A 26,077-nucleotide genomic window follows, 5' to 3' on the forward strand; every position below is an offset into this window, starting at 1 on the left:
CTGGTGAAAGAGTCCAGCCTAATACCATGGACTATCACTGAGAGAGACTGGTGAAAGAGTCCAGCCTAATACCATGGTCTATCACTGAGAGAGACTGGTGAAAGAGTCCAGCCTAATACCATGGACTATCACTGAGAGAGGCTGGTGAAAGAGTCCAGCCTAATACCATGGACTATCACTGAGAGAGACTGGTGAAAGAGTCCAGCCTAATACCATGGTCTATCACTGAGAGAGACTGGTGAAAGAGTCCAGCCTAATACCATGGTCTATCACTGAGAGAGACTGATGATAGAGTCCAGCCTAATCTCAGATGGTCAATCGTGTCTTCCATTATCCATCATTTTCAACAAACCAACAGGTAAGTAATGCATTTCACAAGGGCTTCTTCCATCATTACTGTTGCTTCGTCCCACAGTAACTGTAGTCCACCAGTCACAATGCAAATACATATGTAGTATTTTTGTTCCTTTGAAGGACGCAGCGTCTTCCTCCCTCTGGGCGGAAGAGGAAAGCTCCTCAGTGAAGACCAAGAGCCATTATAGGATTGGTCATAGCTGACAATGCAATAACACTGAGAGAAATGTTCTTCTGCCTGGAGGTGGATAGTGTATGATTATCGGTCACATGACCAAATGTCCCTCTTGGATGCAGTGGATGCCGGCTGCAGAGACATCTCAGCTGAAGACTGCCAGGGGTGGATGGGGCCTGACAAGCGTTTCTATCCAAGGTGCAGAGACATCTCAGCTGAAGACTGCCAGGGGTGGATGAGGCCTGCCAAGCGTTTCTATCCAAGGTGCAGAGACATCTCAGCAGAAGACTGCCAGGGGTGGATAAGGTCTGACAAGCGTTTCTATCCAAGGTGCAGAGACATCTCAGCTGAAGACTGCCAGGGGTGGATGAGGCCTGACAAGCGTTTCTATCCAAGGTGCAGAGACATCTCAGCTGAAGACTGCCAGGGGTGGATAAGGCCTGACAAGCGTTTCTATCCAAGGTGCAGAGACATCTCAGCTGAAGACTGCCAGGGGTGGATGGGGCCTGACAAGCGTTTCTATCCAAGGTGCAGAGACATCTCAGCAGAAGACTGCCAGGGGTGGATGGGGCCTGCCAAGCGTTTCTATCCAAGGTGCAGAGACATCTCAGCTGAAGACTGCCAGGGGTGGATGGGGCATGCCAAGCGTTTCTATCCAAGGTGCAGAGACATCTCAGCAGAAGACTGCCAGGGGTGGATGGGGCCTGACAAGCGTTTCTATCCAAGGTGCAGAGACATCTCAGCTGAAGACTGCCAGGGGTGGATAAGGCATGCCAAGCGTTTCTATCCAAGGTGCAGAGACATCTCAGCTGAAGACTGCCAGGGGTGGATAAGGCATGCCAAGCGTTTCTATCCAAGGTGCAGAGACATCTCAGCTGAAGACTGCCAGGGGTGGATGAGGCCTGCCAAGCGTTTCTATCCAAGGTGCAGAGACATCTCAGCTGAAGACTGCCAGGGGTGGATGGGGCCTGACAAGCGTTTCTATCCAAGGTGCAGAGACATCTCAGCTGAAGACTGCCAGGGGTGGATGGGGCATGCCAAGCGTTTCTATCCAAGGTGCAGAGACATCTCAGCAGAAGACTGCCAGGGGTGGATGGGGCCTGACAAGCGTTTCTATCCAAGGTGCAGAGACATCTCAGCTGAAGACTGCCAGGGGTGGATAAGGCATGCCAAGCGTTTCTATCCAAGGTGCAGAGACATCTCAGCTGAAGACTGCCAGGGGTGGATAAGGCATGCCAAGCGTTTCTATCCAAGGTGCAGAGACATCTCAGCTGAAGACTGCCAGGGGTGGATGAGGCCTGCCAAGCGTTTCTATCCAAGGTGCAGAGACATCTCAGCTGAAGACTGCCAGGGGTGGATGGGGCCTGACAAGCGTTTCTATCCAAGGTGCAGAGACATCTCAGCTGAAGACTGCCAGGGGTGGATGGGGCATGCCAAGCGTTTCTATCCAAGGTGCAGAGACATCTCAGCTGAAGACTGCCAGGGGTGGATGAGGCCTGACAAGTGTTTCTATCCAAGGTGCAGAGACATCTCAGCTGAAGACTGCCAGGGGTGGATGGGGCATGCCAAGCGTTTCTATCCAAGGTGCAGAGACATCTCAGCTGAAGACTGCCAGGGGTGGATGAGGCCTGCCAAGCGTTTCTATCCAAGGTGCAGAGACATCTCAGCTGAAGACTGCCAGGGGTGGATGAGGCCTGCCAAGCGTTTCTATCCAAGGTGCAGAGACATCTCAGCAGAAGACTGCCAGGGGTGGATGAGGCATGCCAAGCGTTTCTATCCAAGGTGCAGAGACATCTCAGCAGAAGACTGCCAGGGGTGGATGAGGCATGCCAAGCTTTTCTATCCAAGGTGCAGAGACATCTCAGCTGAAGACTGCCAGGGGTGGATGAAGCCTGCCAAGCGTTTCTATCCAAGGTGCAGAGACATCTCAGCTGAAGACTGCCAGGGGTGGATAAGGCCTGCCAAGCGTTTCTATCCAAGGTGCAGAGACATCTCAGCTGAAGACTGCCAGGGGTGGATGAGGCCTGCCAAGCGTTTCTATCAAAGGTGCAGAGACATCTCAGCAGAAGACTGCCAGGGGTGGATGAGGCCTGCCAAGCGTTTCTATCAAAGGTGCAGAGACATCTCAGCTGAAGACTGCCAGGGGTGGATGAGGCCTGACAAGCGTTTCTATCCAAGGTGCAGAGACATCTCAGCTGAAGACTGCCAGGGGTGGATGAGGCCTGCCAAGCGTTTCTATCAAAGGTGCAGAGACATCTCAGCAGAAGACTGCCAGGGGTGGATGAGGCCTGCCAAGCGTTTCTATCAAAGGTGCAGAGACATCTCAGCTGAAGACTGCCAGGGGTGGATGAGGCCTGACAAGCGTTTCTATCCAAGGTGCAGAGACATCTCAGCTGAAGACTGCCAGGGGTGGATGAGGCCTGACAAGCGTTTCTATCCAAGGTGCAGAGACATCTCAGCTGAAGACTGCCAGGGGTGGATGGGCTCTGACAAGCGTTTCTATCCAAGGTGCAGAGACATCTCAGCTGAAGACTGCCAGGGGTGGATAAGGCCTGACAAGCGTTTCTATCCAAGGTGCAGAGACATCTCAGCTGAAGACTGCCAGGGGTGGATGGGGCCTGACAAGCGTTTCTATCCAAGGTGCAGAGACATCTCAGCAGAAGACTGCCAGGGGTGGATGGGGCCTGCCAAGCGTTTCTATCCAAGGTGCAGAGACATCTCAGCTGAAGACTGCCAGGGGTGGATAAGGCATGCCAAGCGTTTCTATCCAAGGTGCAGAGACATCTCAGCAGAAGACTGCCAGGGGTGGATGGGGCCTGACAAGCGTTTCTATCCAAGGTGCAGAGACATCTCAGCTGAAGACTGCCAGGGGTGGATAAGGCATGCCAAGCGTTTCTATCCAAGGTGCAGAGACATCTCAGCTGAAGACTGCCAGGGGTGGATAAGGCATGCCAAGCGTTTCTATCCAAGGTGCAGAGACATCTCAGCTGAAGACTGCCAGGGGTGGATGAGGCCTGCCAAGCGTTTCTATCCAAGGTGCAGAGACATCTTAGCTGAAGACTGCCAGGGGTGGATAAGGCCTGACAAGCGTTTCTATCCAAGGTGCAGAGACATCTCAGCTGAAGACTGCCAGGGGTGGATGGGGCATGCCAAGCGTTTCTATCCAAGGTGCAGAGACATCTCAGCTGAAGACTGCCAGGGGTGGATGAGGCCTGACAAGTGTTTCTATCCAAGGTGCAGAGACATCTCAGCTGAAGACTGCCAGGGGTGGATGGGGCATGCCAAGCGTTTCTATCCAAGGTGCAGAGACATCTCAGCTGAAGACTGCCAGGGGTGGATGAGGCCTGCCAAGCGTTTCTATCCAAGGTGCAGAGACATCTCAGCAGAAGACTGCCAGGGGTGGATGAGGCATGCCAAGCGTTTCTATCCAAGGTGCAGAGACATCTCAGCATAAGACTGCCAGGGGTGGATGAGGCATGCCAAGCGTTTCTATCCAAGGTGCAGAGACATCTCAGCTGAAGACTGCCAGGGGTGGATGAAGCCTGCCAAGCGTTTCTATCCAAGGTGCAGAGACATCTCAGCTGAAGACTGCCAGGGGTGGATAAGGCCTGCCAAGCGTTTCTATCCAAGGTGCAGAGACATCTCAGCTGAAGACTGCCAGGGGTGGATGAGGCCTGCCAAGCATTTCTATCCAAGGTGCAGAGACATCTCAGCTGAAGACTGCCAGGGGTGGATGAGGCATGCCAAGCGTTTCTATCCAAGGTGCAGAGACATCTCAGCTGAAGACTGCCAGGGGTGGATGAGGCCTGCCAAGCGTTTCTATCCAAGGTGCAGAGACATCTCAGCTGAAGACTGCCAGGGGTGGATGAGGCCTGCCAAGCGTTTCTATCCAAGGTGCAGAGACATCTCAGCTGAAGACTGCCAGGGGTGGATGAAGCCTGCCAAGCGTTTCTATCCAAGGTGCAGAGACATCTCAGCTGAAGACTGCCAGGGGTGGATGAGGCCTGCCAAGCGTTTCTATCCAAGGTGCAGAGACATCTCAGCTGAAGACTGCCAGGGGTGGATAAGGCCTGACAAGCGTTTCTATCCAAGGTGCAGAGACATCTCAGCTGAAGACTGCCAGGGGTGGATGAAGCCTGCCAAGCGTTTCTATCCAAGGTGCAGAGACATCTCAGCTGAAGACTGCCAGGGGTGGATGAAGCCTGCCAAGCGTTTCTATCCAAGGTGCAGAGACATCTCAGCTGAAGACTGCCAGGGGTGGATGAGGCCTGCCAAGCGTTTCTATCCAAGGTGCAGAGACATCTCAGCTGAAGACTGCCAGGGGTGGATGAGGCCTGCCAAGCGTTTCTATCCAAGGTGCAGAGACATCTCAGCTGAAGACTGCCAGGGGTGGATGAGGCCTGCCAAGCGTTTCTATCCAAGGTGCAGAGACATCTCAGCTGAAGACTGCCAGGGGTGGATGAGGCCTGCCAAGCGTTTCTATCCAAGGTGCAGAGACATCTCAGCTGAAGACTGCCAGGGGTGGATGAAGCCTGCCAAGCGTTTCTATCCAAGGTGCAGAGACATCTCAGCTGAAGACTGCCAGGGGTGGATGAGGCCTGCCAAGCGTTTCTATCCAAGGTGCAGAGACATCTCAGCTGAAGACTGCCAGGGGTGGATAAGGCCTGAAAAGCGTTTCTATCCAAGGTGCATGGCGAGAGACGACATAAGATGTGATGTGGACGAGAACATGTGGCCAAATGCTGAAGATCGTATAGATCAGAACAGGACTGCGCATTTTTGTGGGTTTTTTTCCCCTTCTGTGCCTTTTTTTACTGTAAATTGTGTTTTATTTTTACACATTTGGAACCAAAGGCCATGTATGTTGGATTTCAGCAACTTCATATTGCTAATAAAGCTTTTACTGCAGCAATTCTGTCACTTACTATTCGTTTCTACTGTACATTCCATAAAGTAAAGACGACTCATTAATTTTTAGATAGTATGTCGCCAAAAATGCAAACAGTCGACACTCAACCCCCCCAAAAAAGGTAGAGTGTTTTACAGTAAAATGTAGAGTGGTTTACAGTAAAAATGTAGAGTGGTTTACAGTAAAATGTAGAGTGGTTTACAGTAAAATGTAGAGTGGTTTACAGTAAAAGGCAACTGAATTATAAAAACAGTGGATGTCATATTGTCTATTGTCTGCAGGTAGAACTGAAACATGACAAGTAAATACAGATTTTTGTAACGCCATCAACTGATAGTATTTTGAAAGTCGTTGTGCTGTGATTGGCTAGACGTTCCTCTTGGATAGAAAACACGCGCTGCTGTTTTCACAGAATGATTAGATATTCAGTCGGGTTTGTCGTGTTTTGATAGAGTTAGTGTACATAGAGAAAGTCTTATTTTTTAGCATTTTGAAATGTAGAGTTGCTATTTAATGAACAAAATGTGTTTTTTTTTGAGAAGGAAATGAACTATTTGGCTAACTGTGTGACGTAGGTGTTTTGCTGTGTTAAGAGTTTAGTAAAACTATCTTAAGAATAGGTAAACGCTTGTTATCAATTGTTAAAAACTGTAAAATGAGAATCTATTTCAGTGTAAAGATTTTCGTTTTACACTGTATATTGTTTGTGTATACTCAAACAGGAAACGAACACAAATTAGAAAAACATGGGTTTTATACTTCAACGTGACTCAATACATGTCAAACAGCATACTGTAAGCACACAGTAAAAATGAAAAAATACAGTAAATATATTTTGCATATGCGAAGGAAGAAAAGTACAGCCTGTACTGTACTGTATATTAAATAAATTGTACGGAATAGATAAAGAAAGTGTCGAAATACAGTAAAGTCAAAATCATAAATCAAGAAACAAATACTGCATTCGAAAAACAAATAATCAGTCATGTCTGTTGTTTTGGTCCAGCAAACAGATGTTCATTAACATCACAGGCGATATTCTCCTTGGCCAGACAGAGAGGGAAATATCTTCTGCCATGACGCATCCACCCCTGACAGGACTCTGCTGGAATGTCACCACAGGCCGTTGCTGGTGGTGACACCACAATGGCGGTGGAGGAACCCATTTTGGCTCATAGCTGGGCATATGGTGGCATGGTGGTGGAGGACCCCATTGTGGCTCATAGCTGGGCATATGGTGGCATGGTGGTGGAGGACCCCATTGTGGCTCATAGCTGGGCATATGGTGGCATGGTGGTGGAGGACCCCATTGTGGCTCATAGCTGGGCATATGGTGGCATGGTGGTGGAGGACCTCCATTGTGGCTCATAGCTGGGCATATGGTGGCATGGTGGTGGAGGACCCCATTGTGGCTCATAGCTGGGCATATGGTGGCATGGTGGTGGAGGACCTCCATTGTGGCTCATAGCTGGGCATATGGTGGCATGGTGGTGGAGGACCCCATTGTGGCTCATAACTGGGCATATGGTGGCATGGTGGTGGAGGACCCCATTGTGGCTCATAGCTGGGCATATGGTGGCATGGAGGTGGAGGACCCCATTGTGGCTCATAGCTGGGCATATGGTGGCATGGTGGTGGAGGACCCCATTGTGGCTCATAGCTGGGCATATGGTGGCATGGTGGTGGAGGACCCCATTGTGGCTCATAGCTGGGCATATGGTGGCATGGAGGTGGAGGACCCCATTGTGGCTCATAGCTGGGCATATGGTGGCATGGTGGTGGAGGACCCCATTGTGGCTCATAACTGGGCATATGGTGGCATGGTGGTGGAGGACCCCATTGTGGCTCATAGCTGGGCATATGGTGGCATGGAGGTGGAGGACCCCATTGTGGCTCATAGCTGGGCATATGGTGGCATGGTGGTGGAGGACCCCATTGTGGCTCATAGCTGGGCATATGGTGGCATGGTGGTGGAGGACCCCATTGTGGCTCATAGCTGGGCATATGGTGGCATGGAGGTGGAGGACCCCATTGTGGCTCATAGCTGGGCATATGGTGGCATGGTGGTGGAGGACCCCATTGTGGCCCATAGCTGGGCATATGGTGGCATGGAGGTGGAGGACCCCATTGTGGCCCATAGCTGGGCATTTGGTGGCATGGTGGTGGAGGACCCCATTGTGGCCCATAGCTGGGCATATGGTGGCATGGCGGTGGAGGACCCCATTGTGGCTCATAGCTGGGCATATGGTGGCATGGTGGTGGAGGACCCCCATTGTGGCCCATAGCTGGGCATATGGTGGCATGGTGGTGGAGGACCCCCATTGTGGCTCATAGCTGGGCATATGATGGCATGGTGATGGAGGACCTCCATTGTGGCTCATAACTGGGCATATGGTGGCATGGTGGTGGAGGACCCCCATTGTGGCTCATAGCTGGGCATATGGTGACATGGAGGTGGAGGACCCCATTGTGGCTCATAGCTGGGCATATGGTGACATTCCTCCAGCCCTGACCAGGTACCTCAATGAGGACGCGTTGACCCATGATGTTCCTCCATCTCGTCTTTGCTACGTTGTGTCACGAATCCCGCTTCCTGAGTCTGTTTTTGCCTGTGTTCTGTCCTGGAGTGTTTTTCCGGTGTCCTGAAACGCACCCGGTCTGGTTGCCGGGCGACGTAGCTGGTTGGGAGATCTCTGATTACCCGCACCTGTATCCCATCAGCTATCTGCACACCTGGTCCTGATCATCACCCCTCCACTTCATAAGCGCTGACCTGACATCCATTCCCTGCCGGATCGTTAGCCATGAACAGTATGTTGTGCCAGCGTATCAGCCTCCATTTTGATAGAGTTTGTTTTGTTGTTTTGTACGTCTTGCTTGCCTTGAACTTACCTCTGTTTGTTCTGTCTACAGTCATTCACCCGGAACACTCACCCCATCCCTGCCTGGTCGTCAGTGGCTTCTGTTACTCCCTTGGATCTGCCTATTCACTCCCATCTACTCACCTCCGCTGCCCGCTCCGCCACCTGGATCTTTCTACCTCTACGTTTAAACTTGTAAATAAATACACACCTTCGTCCTACTCTCCTTGTCCTGGTCTGCTTCTGGGTTCTACTTTAGAAAACCGTGACACGTTGAATCCAGCCTCATCTATGAATATGAGTTCCTGGGGGATGGTACTTGCATCCAACTCCAGGATTCTCTGAAATGACAGTAAATACTGTAACTACTGTATAGTGAAGTTCACTGGAAACATCAACGAGTCTCTAATGTTTTGAGAGCGTAATACTAGTACATTACTTGCACATATGCTGACAAAGTACTAATCTGTCGTTCTGCCCCTGAACAAGGCAGTCAACCCACTGTTCCCCCGGTAGGCCGTCATTGAAAGTCTGTGTCTATCTGTTACAGTGTGTAGCCTATCCATGACATGCTGATCACTCTTAACTATTGTAGTGGGAAGAGCAAATCATTAATGTGCTTTGTTTTATGGCATCATTTAGCCTGACTTGTTTCCAGAGGAGGACTTTGGATCCATGCGGAAAACGTCATTGTGTTCGTTCGGATAATAAAACACGTTTCTTATCATATGATGTGGCCTTCATTGTGTTTCTGATGTTTTGGTTGGCTGTGTCTGTTGCTGTGTGTGTGTGTGTGTGTGTGTGTGTGTGTGTGTGTGTGTGTGTGTGTGTGTGTGTGTTACTAGTGACTACTCTGTGTCTTGTACAGGTGCATAATGCCAATATTGTCTAACGAAGCAGTAAGACCTGAGGGGGTTTGTGATATATGGCCAATATACCACGGCTGAGGACTGTTCTTGAACACGACGCAACGCGGAGTGCCCGGATACACCCCTCAGCCGTGGTATATTGGCCATATATCACAAACCCCCGAGGAGCCTTATTGCTGCTATAAACTGGTTACCAAGGTGATTAGAACAGTAAAAAATGTTTTATCATACCTGTGGTATACGATCTGATATACCACGTCTGTCAGCCAATCAGCATTCAGGGCTGGAACCACCTAGTTTGTAATAACAATTAGAGACTGATAGTGACTCTCCTGGTTAAAGACATGTATGATGCCTCCTGAAGGTGTGTTGTAGCTTACCAACAGTTATTCATGTGGAATTAACGGTAGATCCTTATTCCTTAATTTGGAACAAACTACGCCACATGCTGAGCACTCAGTCCTCAGGTATATTTATTTCCCCTTTGGTATTAATCAGACGCCTCTCCCGTTTACGATGTTTGGGAATACCTTATCAACACTATGACAACCATCTCTCTCTCTCTTCCCTGACTAAAGTTCACCCTCTCATCTAGAGGTGTTTTATAACCTACAGGTTAGACACGCCTGTCCTCTCCTCAGACCATCACGCCTGTCCTCTCCTCAGACCGTCACGCCTGTCCTCTCCTCAGACCGTCACGCCTGTCCTCTCCTCAGACCGTCACGCCTGTCCTCTCCTCAGACCATCACGCCTGTCCTCTCCTCAGACCATCACGCCTGTCCTCTCAGTGGACTGTAACTCATGTCCTGCCTTTGAGACACCAGAAGACACCAGAAGACACCAGAAGGCACCAGAAGGCACCAGAAGACACCAGAAGACACCAGAAGACACCAGAAGGCACCAGAAGACACCAGAAGACACCAGAAGACACCAGAAGGGTAGATGGTTATAGCTACTCTGCTATTGAGGCTGATTTGGAGAGATACAGAACCAACAAGGGTTTGACGTCTTCTTCCTCTTCCTCTTCGTCTTCTTCTTCATCGGTGTGGTTGGAATATTGTGACAATGCCCTCCACCAAGAAGGCTCTGCATTTTCTTGGTAGCGCGCAGGCTACTGCGGTGTCCGTGGGGATTTTAGGTTATGGGATGTCGACCGAATGGGCCGTTTCCAAAATGAGTTGCTCTCAAACAGAAGAGGTTTTCACCAACGGCTCTGCCGTTGTATCATATGCTCTGTTCAACGGGATGATCGTCAGAGGTTCCTGTCCAGTGTTTGGAGGTGGAAAGACATTTCAAGGTATGTTTTCTCCTGTTCTACTACTGTCCCTATAAGTGTGCAGAAATGTGCTGTGTTAAAGTTCTAGAACAATAATGTTGCCTTCGTACTTTAATAATGCTAACCTGTATACTCCTAACCTGTGTTCTCCTAACCTGTATACTCCTAACCTGTGTACTCCTAACCTGTATACTCCTAACCTGTATACTCCTAACCTGTGTACTCCTAACCTGTATACTCCTAACCTGTGTACTCCTAACCTGTATACTCCTAACCTGTATACTCCTAACCTGTGTACTCCTAACCTGTGTACTCCTAACCTGTGTACTCCTAACCTGTGTACTCCTAACCTGTGTACTCCTAACCTGTATACTCCTAACCTGTATACTCCTAACCTGTGTACTCCTAACCTGTATACTCCTAACCTGTATACTCCTAACCTGTGTACTCCTAACCCTAACCTGTATACTCCTAACCTGTATACTCCTAACCTGTGTACTCTTAACCTGTGTACTCATAACCTGTATACTCCTAACCTGTATACTCCTAACCTGTATACTCCTAACCTGTGTTCTCCTAACCTGTATACTCCTAACCTGTGTACTCCTAACCTGTATACTCCTAACCTGTGTACTCCTAACCTGTGTACTCCTAACCCTAACCTGTGTACTCCTAACCTGTGTACTCCTAACCTGTATACTCCTAACCTGTGTACTCCTAACCTGTGTACTCCTAACCTGTGTACTCCTAACCTGTGTACTCCTAACCTGTATACTCCTAACCCTAACCTGTGTACTCCTAACCTGTGTACTCCTAACCTGTGTACTCCTAACCTGTATACTCCTAACCCTAACCTGTGTACTCCTAACCTGTGTACTCCTAACCTGTATACTCCTAACCTGTATACTCCTAACCTGTGTACTCCTAACCTGTGTACTCCTAACCTGTGTACTCCTAACCTGTATACTCCTAACCCTAACCTGTATACTCCTAACCTGTATACTCCTAACCTGTATACTCCTAACCTGTATACTCCTAACCTGTGTACTCCTAACCCTAACCTGTATACTCCTAACCTGTATACTCCTAACCTGTATACTCCTAACCTGTATACTCCTAACCTGTGTACTCCTAACCTGTATACTCCTAACCTGTATACTCCTAACCTGTATACTCCTAACCTGTGTACTCCTAACCTGTATACTCCTAACCTGTATACTCCTAACCTGTATACTCCTAACCTGTATACTCCTAACCTGTATACTCCTAACCTGTGTACTCCTAACCTGTATACTCCTAACCTGTATACTCCTAACCTGTGTACTCCTAACCTCTGTACTCCTAACCTGTATACTCCTAACCTGTATACTCCTAACCTGTGTACTCCTAACCTGTGTACTCATAACCTGTATACTCCTAACCCTAACCTGTATACTCCTAACCTGTATACTCCTAACCTGTATACTCCTAACCTGTGTACTCCTAACCTGTGTACTCCTAACCCTAACCTGTATACTCCTAACCTGTGTACTCCTAACCTGTATACTCCTAACCTGTATACTCCTAACCTGTGTACTCCTAACCCTAACCTGTATACTCCTAACCTGTATACTCCTAACCTGTATACTCCTAACCTGTATACTCCTAACCTGTATACTCCTAACCTGTGTACTCCTAACCTTTGTACTCCTAACCTGTGTACTCCTAACCTGTGTACTCCTAACCTGTATACTCCTAACCTGTGTACTCCTAACCTGTGTACTCCTAACCTGTGTACTCCTAACCTGTATACTCCTAACCTGTATACTCCTAACCTGTGTACTCCTAACCTGTGTACTCCTAACCTGTGTACTCCTAACCTGTATACTCCTAACCTGTGTACTCCTAACCTGTGTACTCCTAACCTGTATACTCCTAACCTGTGTACTCCTAACCTGTGTACTCCTAACCCTAACCTGTATACTCCTAACCTGTGTACTCCTAACCTGTATACTCCTAACCTGTATACTCCTAACCTGTGTACTCCTAACCTGTGTACTCCTAACCTGTATACTCCTAACCCTAACCTGTATACTCCTAACCTGTATACTCCTAACCTGTGTACTCCTAACCTGTGTACTCCTAACCTGTGTACTCCTAACCTGTGTACTCCTAACCTGTGTACTCCTAACCTGTGTACTCCTAACCTGTATACTCCTAACCTGTGCACTCCTAACCTGTGTACTCCTAACCTGTATACTCCTAACCTGTATACTCCTAACCTGTATACTCCTAACCTGTATACTCCTAACCTGTGTACTCCTAACCCTAACCTGTGTACTCCTAACCTGTGTACTCCTAACCTGTGTACTCCTAACCTGTATACTCCTAACCTGTGTACTCCTAACCTGTATACTCCTAACCTGTGTACTCCTAACCTGTGTACTCCTAACCTGTGTACTCCTAACCTGTATACTCCTAACCTGTATACTCCTAACCTGTATACTCCTAACCCTAACCTGTGTACTCCTAACCTGTGTACTCCTAACCTGTGTACTCCTAACCTGTATACTCCTAACCTGTATACTCCTAACCTGTATACTCCTAACCTGTGTACTCCTAACCTGTGTACTCCTAACCTCTGTACTCCTAACCTGTATACTCCTAACCTGTGTACTCCTAACCTGTGTACTCCTAACCTGTGTACTCCTAACCTGTATACTCCTAACCTGTTTACTCCTAACCTGTGTACTCCTAACCTGTGTACTCCTAACCTGTATACTCCTAACCCTAACCTGTATACTCCTAACCTGTATACTCCTAACCTGTATACTCCTAACCTGTATACTCCTAACCTGTATACTCCTAACCTGTGTACTCCTAACCTCTGTACTCCTAACCTGTGTACTCCTACCCTGTATACTCCTAACCTGTGTACTCCTAACCTGTGTACTCCTAACCTGTGTACTCCTAACCCTAACCTGTGTACTCCTAACCTGTGTACTCCTAACCTGTGTACTCCTAACCTGTGTACTCCTAACCTGTGTACTCCTAACCTGTATACTCCTAACCTGTATACTCCTAACCTCTGTACTCCTAACCTGTGTACTCCTAACCTGTATACTCCTAACCCTAACCTGTATACTCCTAACCTGTGTACTCCTAACCTGTGTACTCCTAACCTGTGTACTCCTAACCTGTATACTCCTAACCTGTGTACTCCTAACCTGTATACTCCTAACCTGTGTACTCCTAACCTGTATACTCCTAACCTGTGTACTCCTAACCTGTATACTCCTAACCCTAACCTGTATACTCCTAACCTGTATACTCCTAACCTGTATACTCCTAACCTGTATACTCCTAACCTGTATACTCCTAACCTGTGTACTCCTAACCTGTGTACTCCTAACCTGTGTACTCCTAACCCTAACCTGTATACTCCTAACCTGTATACTCCTAACCTGTATACTCCTAACCTGTGTACTCCTAACCTGTGTACTCCTAACCTGTGTACTCCTAACCTGTGTACTCCTAACCTGTGTACTCCTAACCTGTATACTCCTAACCTGTGTACTCCTAACCTGTGTACTTCTAACCTGTGTACTCCTAACCTGTGTACTCCTAACCTGTATACTCCTAACCTGTGTACTCCTAACCTGTATACTCCTAACCTGTGTACTCCTAACCTGTGTACTCCTAACCTGTGTACTCCTAACCTGTGTACTCCTAACCTGTATACTCCTAACCTGTGTACTCCTAACCTGTGTACTCCTAACCTGTATACTCCTAACCTGTGTACTCCTAACCTGTGTACTCCTAACCTGTGTTCTCCTAACCTGTGTACTCCTAACCTGTATACTCCTAACCTGTGTACTCCTAACCTGTGTACTCCTAACCTGTGTACTCCTAACCTGTGTACTCCTAACCTGTATACTCCTAACCTGTGTACTCCTAACCTGTGTACTCCTAACCTGTGTACTCCTAACCTGTGTACTCCTAACCTGTGTACTCCTAACCTGTGTACTCCTAACCTGTATACTCCTAACCTGTGTACTCCTAACCTGTGTACTCCTAACCTGTGTACTCCTGACCTGTGTACTCCTAACCTGTGTACTCCTAACCTGTGTACTCCTAACCTGTGTACTCCTAACCTGTATACTCCTAACCTGTGTACTCCTAACCTGTATACTCTTAACCTGTGTACTCCTAACCTGTGTACTCCTAACCCTAACCTGTATACTCCTAACCTGTGTACTCCTAACCTGTGTACTCCTAACCTGTGTACTCCTAACCTGTATACTCCTAACCTGTGTACTCCTAACCTGCGTACTCCTAACCTGTGTACTCCTAACCTGTGTACTCCTAACCTGTATACTCCCAACCTGTGTACTCCTAACCTGTGTACTCCTAACCTGTATACTCCTAACCCTAACCTGTATACTCCTAACCTAAATACTCCTAACCTGTATACTCCTAACCTGTATACTCCTAACCTGTATACTCCTAACCTGTGTACTCCTAACCTGTGTACTCCTAACCTGTGTACTCCTAACCCTAACCTGTATACTCCTAACCTGTGTACTCCTAACCTGTATACTCCTAACCTGTGTACTCCTAACCTGTGTACTCCTAACCTGTGTACTCCTAACCCTAACCTGTATACTCCTAACCTGTGTACTCCTAACCTGTATACTCCTAACCTGTATACTCCTAACCTGTATACTCCTAACCTGTGTACTCCTAACCTGTGTACTCCTAACCTGTGTACTCCTAACCCTAACCTGTATACTCCTAACCTGTGTACTCCTAACCTGTGTACTCCTAACCTGTGTACTCCTAACCTGTGTACTCCTAACCTGTGTACTCCTAACCTGTATACTCCTAACCTGTATACTCCTAACCTGTGCACTCCTACCCTGTGTACTCCTAACCTGTATACTCCTAACCTGTATACTCCTAACCTGTGTACTCCTAACCCTAACCTGTGTACTCCTAACCTGTGTACTCCTAACCTGTGTAATCCTAACCTGTATACTCCTAACCTGTGTACTCCTAACCTGTATACTCCTAACCTGTATACTCCTAACCTGTATACTCCTAACCTGTGTACTCCTAACCTGTGTACTCCTAACCTCTGTACTCCTAACCTGTATACTCCTAACCTGTGTACTCCTAACCTGTGTACTCCTAACCTGTGTACTCCTAACCTGTATACTCCTAACCTGTTTACTCCTAACCTGTGTACTCCTAACCTGTGTACTCCTAACCTGTATACTCCTAACCCTAACCTGTATACTCCTAACCTGTATACTCCTAACCTGTATACTCCTAACCTGTATACTCCTAACCTGTATACTCCTAACCTGTGTACTCCTAACCTCTGTACTCCTAACCTGTGTACTCCTACCCTGTATACTCCTAACCTGTGTACTCCTAACCTGTGTACTCCTAACCTGTGTACTCCTAACCCTAACCTGTGTACTCCTAACCTGTGTACTCCTAACCTGTGTACTCCTAACCTGTGTACTCCTAACCTGTGTACTCCTAACCTGTATACTCCTAACCTGTATACTCCTAACCTCTGTACTCCTAACCTGTGTACTCCTAACCTGTATACTCCTAACCCTAACCTGTATACTCCTAACCTGTGTACTCCTAACCTGTGTACTCCTAACCTGTGTACTCCTAACCTGTGTACTCCTAACCTGTGTACCCCTAACCTGTATACTCCTAACCTGTGTACTCCTAACCTGTATACTCCTAACCTGTGTACTCCTAACCTGTATACTCCTAACCCTAACCTGTATACTCCTAACCTGTATACTCCTAACCTGTATACTCCTAACCTGTATACTCCTAACCTGTATACTCCTAACCTGTGTACTCCTAACCTGTGTACTCCTAACCTGTGTACTCCTAACCCTAACCTGTATACTCCTAACCTGTATACTCCTAACCTGTATACTCCTAACCTGTGTACTCCTAACCTGTGTACCTCCTAACCTGTGTACTCCTAACCTGTGTACTCCTAACCTGTATACTCCTAACCTGTGTACTCCTAACCTGTGTACTTCTAACCTGTGTACTCCTAACCTGTGTACTCCTAACCTGTATACTCCTAACCTGTGTACTCCTAACCTGTATACTCCTAACCTGTGTACTCCTAACCTGTGTACTCCTAACCTGTGTACTCCTAACCTGTGTACTCCTAACCTGTATACTCCTAACCTGTGTACTCCTAACCTGTGTACTCCTAACCTGTGTACTCCTAACCTGTATACTCCTAACCTGTGTACTCCTAACCTGTGTACTCCTAACCTGTGTTCTCCTAACCTGTGTACTCCTAACCTGTATACTCCTAACCTGTGTACTCCTAACCTGTGTACTCCTAACCTGTGTACTCCTAACCTGTGTACTCCTAACCTGTGTACTCCTAACCTGTGTACTCCTAACCTGTGTACTCCTAACCTGTGTACTCCTAACCTGTGTACTCCTAACCTGTGTACTCCTAACCTGTGTACTCCTAACCTGTATACTCCTAACCTGTGTACTCCTAACCTGTGTACTCTGACCTGTGTACTCCTAACCTGTGTACTCCTAACCTGTGTACTCCTAACCTGTGTACTCCTAACCTGTATACTCCTAACCTGTGTACTCCTAACCTGTATACTCTTAACCTGTGTACTCCTAACCTGTGTACTCCTAACCCTAACCTGTATACTCCTAACCTGTGTACTCCTAACCTGTGTACTCCTAACCTGTGTACTCCTAACCTGTATACTCCTAACCTGTGTACTCCTAACCTGCGTACTCCTAACCTGTGTACTCCTAACCTGTGTACTCCTAACCTGTATACTCCCAACCTGTGTACTCCTAACCTGTGTACTCCTAACCTGTATACTCCTAACCCTAACCTGTATACTCCTAACCTGTATACTCCTAACCTGTATACTCCTAACCTGTATACTCCTAACCTGTATACTCCTAACCTGTGTACTCCTAACCTGTGTACTCCTAACCTGTGTACTCCTAACCCTAACCTGTATACTCCTAACCTGTGTACTCCTAACCTGTATACTCCTAACCTGTGTACTCCTAACCTGTGTACTCCTAACCTGTGTACTCCTAACCCTAACCTGTATACTCCTAACCTGTGTACTCCTAACCTGTATACTCCTAACCTGTATACTCCTAACCTGTATACTCCTAACCTGTGTACTCCTAACCTGTGTACTCCTAACCTGTGTACTCCTAACCCTAACCTGTATACTCCTAACCTGTGTACTCCTAACCTGTGTACTCCTAACCTGTGTACTCCTAACCTGTGTACTCCTAACCTGTATACTCCTAACCTGTATACTCCTAACCTGTGCACTCCTACCCTGTGTACTCCTAACCTGTATACTCCTAACCTGTATACTCCTAACCTGTGTACTCCTAACCCTAACCTGTGTACTCCTAACCTGTGTACTCCTAACCTGTGTAATCCTAACCTGTATACTCCTAACCTGTGTACTCCTAACCTGTATACTCCTAACCTGTATACTCCTAACCTGTGTACTCCTAACCCTAACCTGTATACTCCTAACCTGTATACTCCTAACCTGTGTACTCCTAACCTGTGTACTCCTAACCTGTGTACTCCTAACATGTGTACTCCTAACCTGTGTACTCCTAACCTGTATACTCCTAACCTGTATACTCCTAACCTGTGTACTCCTAACCTGTGTACTCCTAACCTGTGTACTCCTAACCTGTATACTCCTAACCTGTGTACTCCTAACCTGTGTACTCCTAACCTGTGTACTCCTAACCTGTATACTCCTAACCTGTGTACTCCTAACCTGTGTACTCCTAACCTGTGTTCTCCTAACCTGTGTACTCCTAACCTGTATACTCCTAACCTGTGTACTCCTAACCTGTGTACTCCTAACCTGTGTACTCCTAACCTGTGTACTCCTAACCTGTGTACTCCTAACCTGTGTACTCCTAACCTGTGTACTCCTAACCTGTGTACTCCTAACCTGTGTACTCCTAACCTGTATACTCCTAACCTGTGTACTCCTAACCTGTGTACTCCTAACCTGTGTACTCCTAACCTGTGTACTCCTAACCTGTGTACTCCTAACCTGTGTACTCCTAACCTGTATACTCCTAACCTGTGTACTCCTAACCTGTATACTCCTAACCTGTGTACTCCTAACCTGTGTACTCCTAACCCTAACCTGTATACTCCTAACCTGTGTACTCCTAACCTGTGTACTCCTAACCTGTATACTCCTAACCTGTATACTCCTAACCTGTGTACTCCTAACCTGCATACTCCTAACCTGTGTACTCCTAACCTGTGTACTCCTAACCTGTATACTCCCAACCTGTGTACTCCTAACCTGTGTACTCCTAACCTGTGTACTCCTAACCCTAACCTGTATACTCCTAACCTGTGTACTCCTAACCTGTGTACTCCTAACCTGTGTACTCCTAACCTGTGTACTCCTAACCTGTATACTCCTAACCTGTATACTCCTAACCTGTGTACTCCTAACCTGTGTACTCCTAACCTGTGTACTCCTAACCTGTGTACTCCTAACCTGTGTACTCCTAACCTGTGTACTCCTAACCTGTATACTCATAACCTGTGTACTCCTAACCTGTGTACTCCTAACCTGTGTACTCCTAACCTGTGTACTCCTAACCTGTGTACTCCTAACCTGTATACTCCTAACCTGTATACTCCTAACCTGTGTACTCCTAACCTGTGTACTCCTAACCTGTGTACTCCTAACCTGTGTACTCCTAACCTGTGTACTCCTAACCTGTGTACTCCTAACCTGTGTACTCTTAACCTGTGTACTCCTAACCTGTGTACTCCTAACCTGTGTACTCCTAACCTGTATACTCCTAACCTGTGTACTCCTAACCTGTGTACTCCTAACCTGTGTACTCCTAACCTGTGTATTCCTAACCTGTGTACTCCTAACCTGTATACTCCTAACCTGTGTACTCCTAACCTGTATACTCCTAACCTGTGTACTCCTAACCTGTGTACTCCTAACCCTAACCTGTATACTCCTAACCTGTGTACTCCTAACCTGTGTACTCCTAACCTGTATACTCCTAACCTGTATACTCCTAACCTGTGTACTCCTAACCTGTGTACTCCTAACCTGTGTACTCCTAACCTGTATACTCATAACCTGTATACTCCTAACCTGTATACTCCTAACCTGCATACTCCTAACCTGTGTACTCCTAACCTGTGTACTCCTAACCTGTATACTCCTAACCTGTGTACTCCTAACCTCTGTACTCCTAACCTGTGTACTCCTAACCTGTGTACTCCTAACCTGTGTACTCCTAACCTGTATACTCCTAACCTGTGTACTCCTAACCTGTGTACTCCTAACCTGTATACTCCTAACCTGTGTACTCCTAACCTGTGTACTCCTAACCTGTGTACTCCTAACCTGTATACTCCTAACCTGTATACTCCTAACCTTAACCTGTGTACTCCTAACCTGTGTACTCCTAACCTGTGTACTCCTAACCTGTATACTTCTAACCTGTGTACTCCTAACCTGTGTACTCCTAACCTGTGTACTCCTAACCTGTATACTCCTAACCTGTGTACTCCTAACCTGTGTACTCCTAACCTGTGTACTCCTAACCTGTGTACTCCTAACCTGTATACTCCTAACCTGTGTACTCCTAACCTGTGTACTCCTAACCTGTGTACTCCTAACCTGTGTACTCCTAACCTGTATACTCCTAACCTGTATACTCCTAACCTGTATACTCCTAACCTGTATACTCCTAACCTGTGTACTCCTAACCTGTGTACTCCTAACCTGTATACTCCTAACCTGTGTACTCCTAACCTGTATACTCCTAACCTGTATACTCCTAACCTGTGTACTCCTAACCTGTGTACTCCTAACCTGTATACTCCTAACCTGTATACTCCTAACCTGTATACTCCTAACCTGTATACTCCTAACCTGTATACTCCTAACCCTAACCTGTGTACTCCTAACCTGTATACTCCTAACATGTGTACTCCTAACCTGTATACTCCTAACCTGTATACTCCTAACCTGTATACTCCTAACCCTAACCTGTGTACTCCTAATCTGTATACTCCTAACCTGTATACTCCTAACCTGTGTACTCCTAACCTGTATACTCCTAACCTGTATACTCCGAACCCTAACCTGTGTACTCCTAACCTGTGTACTCCTAACCTGTATACTCCTAACCCTAACCTGTGTACTCCTAACCTGTGTACTCCTAACCTGTGTACTCCTAACCTGTATACTCCTAACCTGTGTACTCCTAACCTGTGTACTCCTAACCTGTATACTCCTAACCTGTGTACTCCTAACCTGTATACTCCTAACCTGTGTACTCCTAACCTGTGTACTCCTAACCTGTGTACTCCTAACCTGTATACTCCTAACCTGTATACTCCTAACCTTAACCTGTGTACTCCTAACCTGTGTACTCCTAACCTGTGTACTCCTAACCTGTATACTCCTAACCTGTGTACTCCTAACCTGTGTACTCCTAACCTGTGTACTCCTAACCTGTATACTCCTAACCTGTATACTCCTAACATGTGTACTCCTAACCTGTGTACTCCTAACCTGTGTACTCCTAACCTGTGTACTCCTAACCTGTATACTCCTAACCTGTGTACTCCTAACCTGTGTACTCCTAACCTGTGTACTCCTAACCTGTCTACTCCTAACCTGTATACTCCTAACCTGTGTACTCCTAACCTGTATACTCCTAACCTGTATACTCCTAACCTGTATACTCCTAACCCTAACCTGTGTACTCCTAACCTGTATACTCCTAACCTGTATACTCCTAACCTGTATACTCCTAACCTGTATACTCCTAACCCTAACCTGTGTACTCCTAATCTGTATACTCCTAACCTGTATACTCCTAACCTGTGTACTCCTAACCTGTATACTCCTAACCTGTATACTCCGAACCCTAACCTGTGTACTCCTAACCTGTGTACTCCTAACCTGTATACTCCTAACCCTAACCTGTGTACTCCTAACCTGTGTACTCCTAACCTGTGTACTCCTAACCTGTGTACTCCTAACCTGTATACTCCTAACCTGTGTACTCCTAACCTGTATACTCCTAACCTGTGTACTCCTAACCTGTATACTCCTAACCTGTATACTCCTAACCTGTGTACTCCTAACCTGTGTACTCCTAACCCTAACCTGTATACTCCTAACCTGTGTACTCCTAACCTGTATACTCCTAACCCTAACCTGTATACCCCTAACCTGTATACTCCTAACCTGTGTACTCCTAACCTGTGTACTCCTAACCTGTATACTCCTAACCTGTATACTCCTAACCTGTATACTCCTAACCTGTATACTCCTAACCTGTGTACTCCTAACCTGTGTACTCCTAACCTGTATACTCCTAACCTGTATACTCCTAACCTGTGTACTCCTAACCTGTATACTCCTAACCTGTGTACTCCTAACCCTGACCTGTATACTCCCAACCTGTATACTCCTAACCTGTGTACTCCTAACCTGTGTACTCCTAACCTGTATACTCCCAACCTGTGTACTCCTAACCTGTGTACTCCTAACCTGTATACTCCTAACCCTAACCTGTATACTCCTAACCTGTATACTCCTAACCTGTATACTCCTAACCTGTATACTCCTAACCTGTATACTCCTAACCTGTGTACTCCTAACCTGTGTACTCCTAACCTGTGTACTCCTAACCCTAACCTGTATACTCCTAACCTGTGTACTCCTAACCTGTATACTCCTAACCTGTGTACTCCTAACCTGTGTACTCCTAACCTGTGTACTCCTAACCCTAACCTGTATACTCCTAACCTGTGTACTCCTAACCTGTATACTCCTAACCTGTGTACTCCTAACCTGTGTACTCCTAACCTGTGTACTCCTAACCCTAACCTGTATACTCCTAACCTGTGTACTCCTAACCTGTGTACTCCTAACCTGTGTACTCCTAACCTGTGTACTCCTAACCTGTATACTCCTAACCTGTATACTCCTAACCTGTGCACTCCTACCCTGTGTACTCCTAACCTGTATACTCCTAACCTGTATACTCCTAACCTGTGTACTCCTAACCCTAACCTGTGTACTCCTAACCTGTGTACTCCTAACCTGTGTAATCCTAACCTGTATACTCCTAACCTGTGTACTCCTAACCTGTATACTCCTAACCTGTATACTCCTAACCTGTGTACTCCTAACCCTAACCTGTATACTCCTAACCTGTATACTCCTAACCTGTGTACTCCTAACCTGTGTACTCCTAACCTGTGTACTCCTAACCTGTGTACTCCTAACCTGTGTACTCCTAACCTGTATACTCCTAACCTGTATACTCCTAACCTGTGTACTCCTAACCTGTGTACTCCTAACCTGTGTACTCCTAACCTGTATACTCCTAACCTGTGTACTCCTAACCTGTGTACTCCTAACCTGTGTACTCCTAACCTGTATACTCCTAACCTGTGTACTCCTAACCTGTGTACTCCTAACCTGTGTTCTCCTAACCTGTGTACTCCTAACCTGTATACTCCTAACCTGTGTACTCCTAACCTGTGTACTCCTAACCTGTGTACTCCTAACCTGTATACTCCTAACCTGTGTACTCCTAACCTGTGTACTCCTAACCTGTGTACTCCTAACCTGTGTACTCCTAACCTGTGTACTCCTAACCTGTATACTCCTAACCTGTGTACTCCTAACCTGTGTACTCCTAACCTGTGTACTCCTAACCTGTGTACTCCTAACCTGTATACTCCTAACCTGTGTACTCCTAACCTGTATACTCCTAACCTGTGTACTCCTAACCTGTGTACTCCTAACCCTAACCTGTATACTCCTAACCTGTGTACTCCTAACCTGTGTACTCCTAACCTGTATACTCCTAACCTGTATACTCCTAACCTGTGTACTCCTAACCTGCGTACTCCTAACCTGTGTACTCCTAACCTGTGTACTCCTAACCTGTATACTCCCAACCTGTGTACTCCTAACCTGTGTACTCCTAACCTGTGTACTCCTAACCCTAACCTGTATACTCCTAACCTGTGTACTCCTAACCTGTGTACTCCTAACCTGTGTACTCCTAACCTGTGTACTCCTAACCTGTATACTCCTAACCTGTATACTCCTAACCTGTATACTCCTAACCTGTGTACTCCTAACCTGTGTACTCCTAACCTGTGTACTCCTAACCTGTATACTCCTAACCTGTGTACTCCTAACCTGTGTACTCCTAACCTGTGTACTCCTAACCTGTATACTCCTAACCTGTGTACTCCTAACCTGTGTACTCCTAACCTGTGTTCTCCTAACCTGTGTACTCCTAACCTGTATACTCCTAACCTGTGTACTCCTAACCTGTGTACTCCTAACCTGTGTACTCCTAACCTGTATACTCCTAACCTGTGTACTCCTAACCTGTGTACTCCTAACCTGTGTACTCCTAACCTGTGTACTCCTAACCTGTATACTCCTAACCTGTGTACTCCTAACCTGTGTACTCCTAACCTGTGTACTCCTAACCTGTGTACTCCTAACCTGTGTACTCCTAACCTGTGTACTCCTAACCTGTATACTCCTAACCTGTGTACTCCTAACCTGTATACTCCTAACCTGTGTACTCCTAACCTGTGTACTCCTAACCCTAACCTGTATACTCCTAACCTGTGTACTCCTAACCTGTGTACTCCTAACCTGTATACTCCTAACCTGTATACTCCTAACCTGTGTACTCCTAACCTGCGTACTCCTAACCTGTGTACTCCTAACCTGTGTACTCCTAACCTGTATACTGCCAACCTGTGTACTCCTAACCTGTGTACTCCTAACCTGTGTACTCCTAACCCTAACCTGTATACTCCTAACCTGTGTACTCCTAACCTGTGTACTCCAAACCTGTGTACTCCTAACCTGTGTACTCCTAACCTGTATACTCCTAACCTGTATACTCCTATCCTGTGTACTCCTAACCTGTGTACTCCTAACCTGTGTACTCCTAACCTGTGTACTCCTAACCTGTGTACTCCTAACCTGTGTACTCCTAACCTGTGTACTCCTAACCTGTGTACTCCTAACCTGTATACTCATAACCTGTGTACTCCTAACCTGTGTACTCCTAACCTGTGTACTCCTAACCCTAACCTGTATACTCCTAACCTGTGTACTCCTAACCTGTGTACTCCTAACCTGTATACTCCTAACCTGTATACTCCTAACCTGTGTACTCCTAACCTGTGTACTCCTAACCTGTGTACTCCTAACCTGTGTACTCCTAACCTGTGTACTCCTAACCTGTGTACTCCTAACCTGTGTACTCTTAACCTGTGTACTCCTAACCTGTGTACTCCTAACCTGTGTACTCCTAACCTGTATACTCCTAACCTGTGTACTCCTAACCTGTGTACTCCTAACCTGTGTACTCCTAACCTGTGTATTCCTAACCTGTGTACTCCTAACCTGTATACTCCTAACCTGTGTACTCCTAACCTGTATACTCCTAACCTGTGTACTCCTAACCTGTGTACTCCTAACCCTAACCTGTATACTCCTAACCTGTGTACTCCTAACCTGTGTACTCCTAACCTGTATACTCCTAACCTGTATACTCCTAACCTGTGTACTCCTAACCTGTGTACTCCTAACCTGTGTACTCCTAACCTGTATACTCATAACCTGTATACTCCTAACCTGTATACTCCTAACCTGCATACTCCTAACCTGTGTACTCCTAACCTGTGTACTCCTAACCTGTATACTCCTAACCTGTGTACTCCTAACCTGTGCACTCCTAACCTGTGTACTCCTAACCTGTGTACTCCTAACCTGTGTACTCCTAACCTGTATACTCCTAACCTGCATACTCCTAACCTGTGTACTCCTAACCTGTGTACTCCTAACCTGTATACTCCTAACCTGTGTACTCCTAACCTGTGTACTCCTAACCTGTATACTTCTAACCTGTGTACTCCTAACCTGTGTACTCCTAACCTGTGTACTCCTAACCTGTATACTCCTAACCTGTATACTCCTAACCTGTGTACTCCTAACCTGTGTACTCCTAACCTGTGTACTCCTAACCTGTATACTCCTAACCTGTGTACTCCTAACCTGTGTACTCCTAACCTGTGTACTCCTAACCTGTGTACTCCTAACCTGTATACTCCTAACCTGTGTACTCCTAACCTGTATACTCCTAACCTGTATACTCCTAACCTGTATACTCCTAACCCTAACCTGTGTACTCCTAACCTGTATACTCCTAACCTGTGTACTCCTAACCTGTATACTCCTAACCTGTATACTCCTAACCTGTATACTCCTAACCCTAACCTGTGTACTCCTAATCTGTATACTCCTAACCTGTATACTCCTAACCTGTGTACTCCTAACCTGTATACTCCTAACCTGTATACTCCGAACCCTAACCTGTGTACTCCTAACCTGTGTACTCCTAACCTGTATACTCCTAACCCTAACCTGTGTACTCCTAACCTGTGTACTCCTAACCTGTGTACTCCTAACCTGTATACTCCTAACCTGTGTACTCCTAACCTGTGTACTCCTAACCTGTGTACTC

General features: G+C 46.7%; 1 protein-coding gene across 1 annotated transcript in view; it reads left to right on the forward strand.

Moving 5' to 3' along the window:
• The first annotated feature begins 9,946 nt into the window (after positions 1-9,946).
• LOC139569776 (clarin-3) overlaps positions 9,947-26,077 on the forward strand; it is a 35,944-nt gene continuing 19,813 nt past the window's right edge. Inside the window, exon 1 of the mRNA XM_071391144.1 lies at positions 9,947-10,465. Coding sequence (XP_071247245.1) covers positions 10,234-10,465 — 232 coding nt within the window. The 5' untranslated portion in view covers positions 9,947-10,233. The remainder of the gene's footprint in view (positions 10,466-26,077) is intronic.

The sequence above is a fragment of the Salvelinus alpinus genome, chromosome 3 (genome assembly GCF_045679555.1).
Source record: "Salvelinus alpinus chromosome 3, SLU_Salpinus.1, whole genome shotgun sequence".
In the NCBI taxonomy this organism is placed as follows: domain Eukaryota; kingdom Metazoa; phylum Chordata; class Actinopteri; order Salmoniformes; family Salmonidae; genus Salvelinus; species Salvelinus alpinus.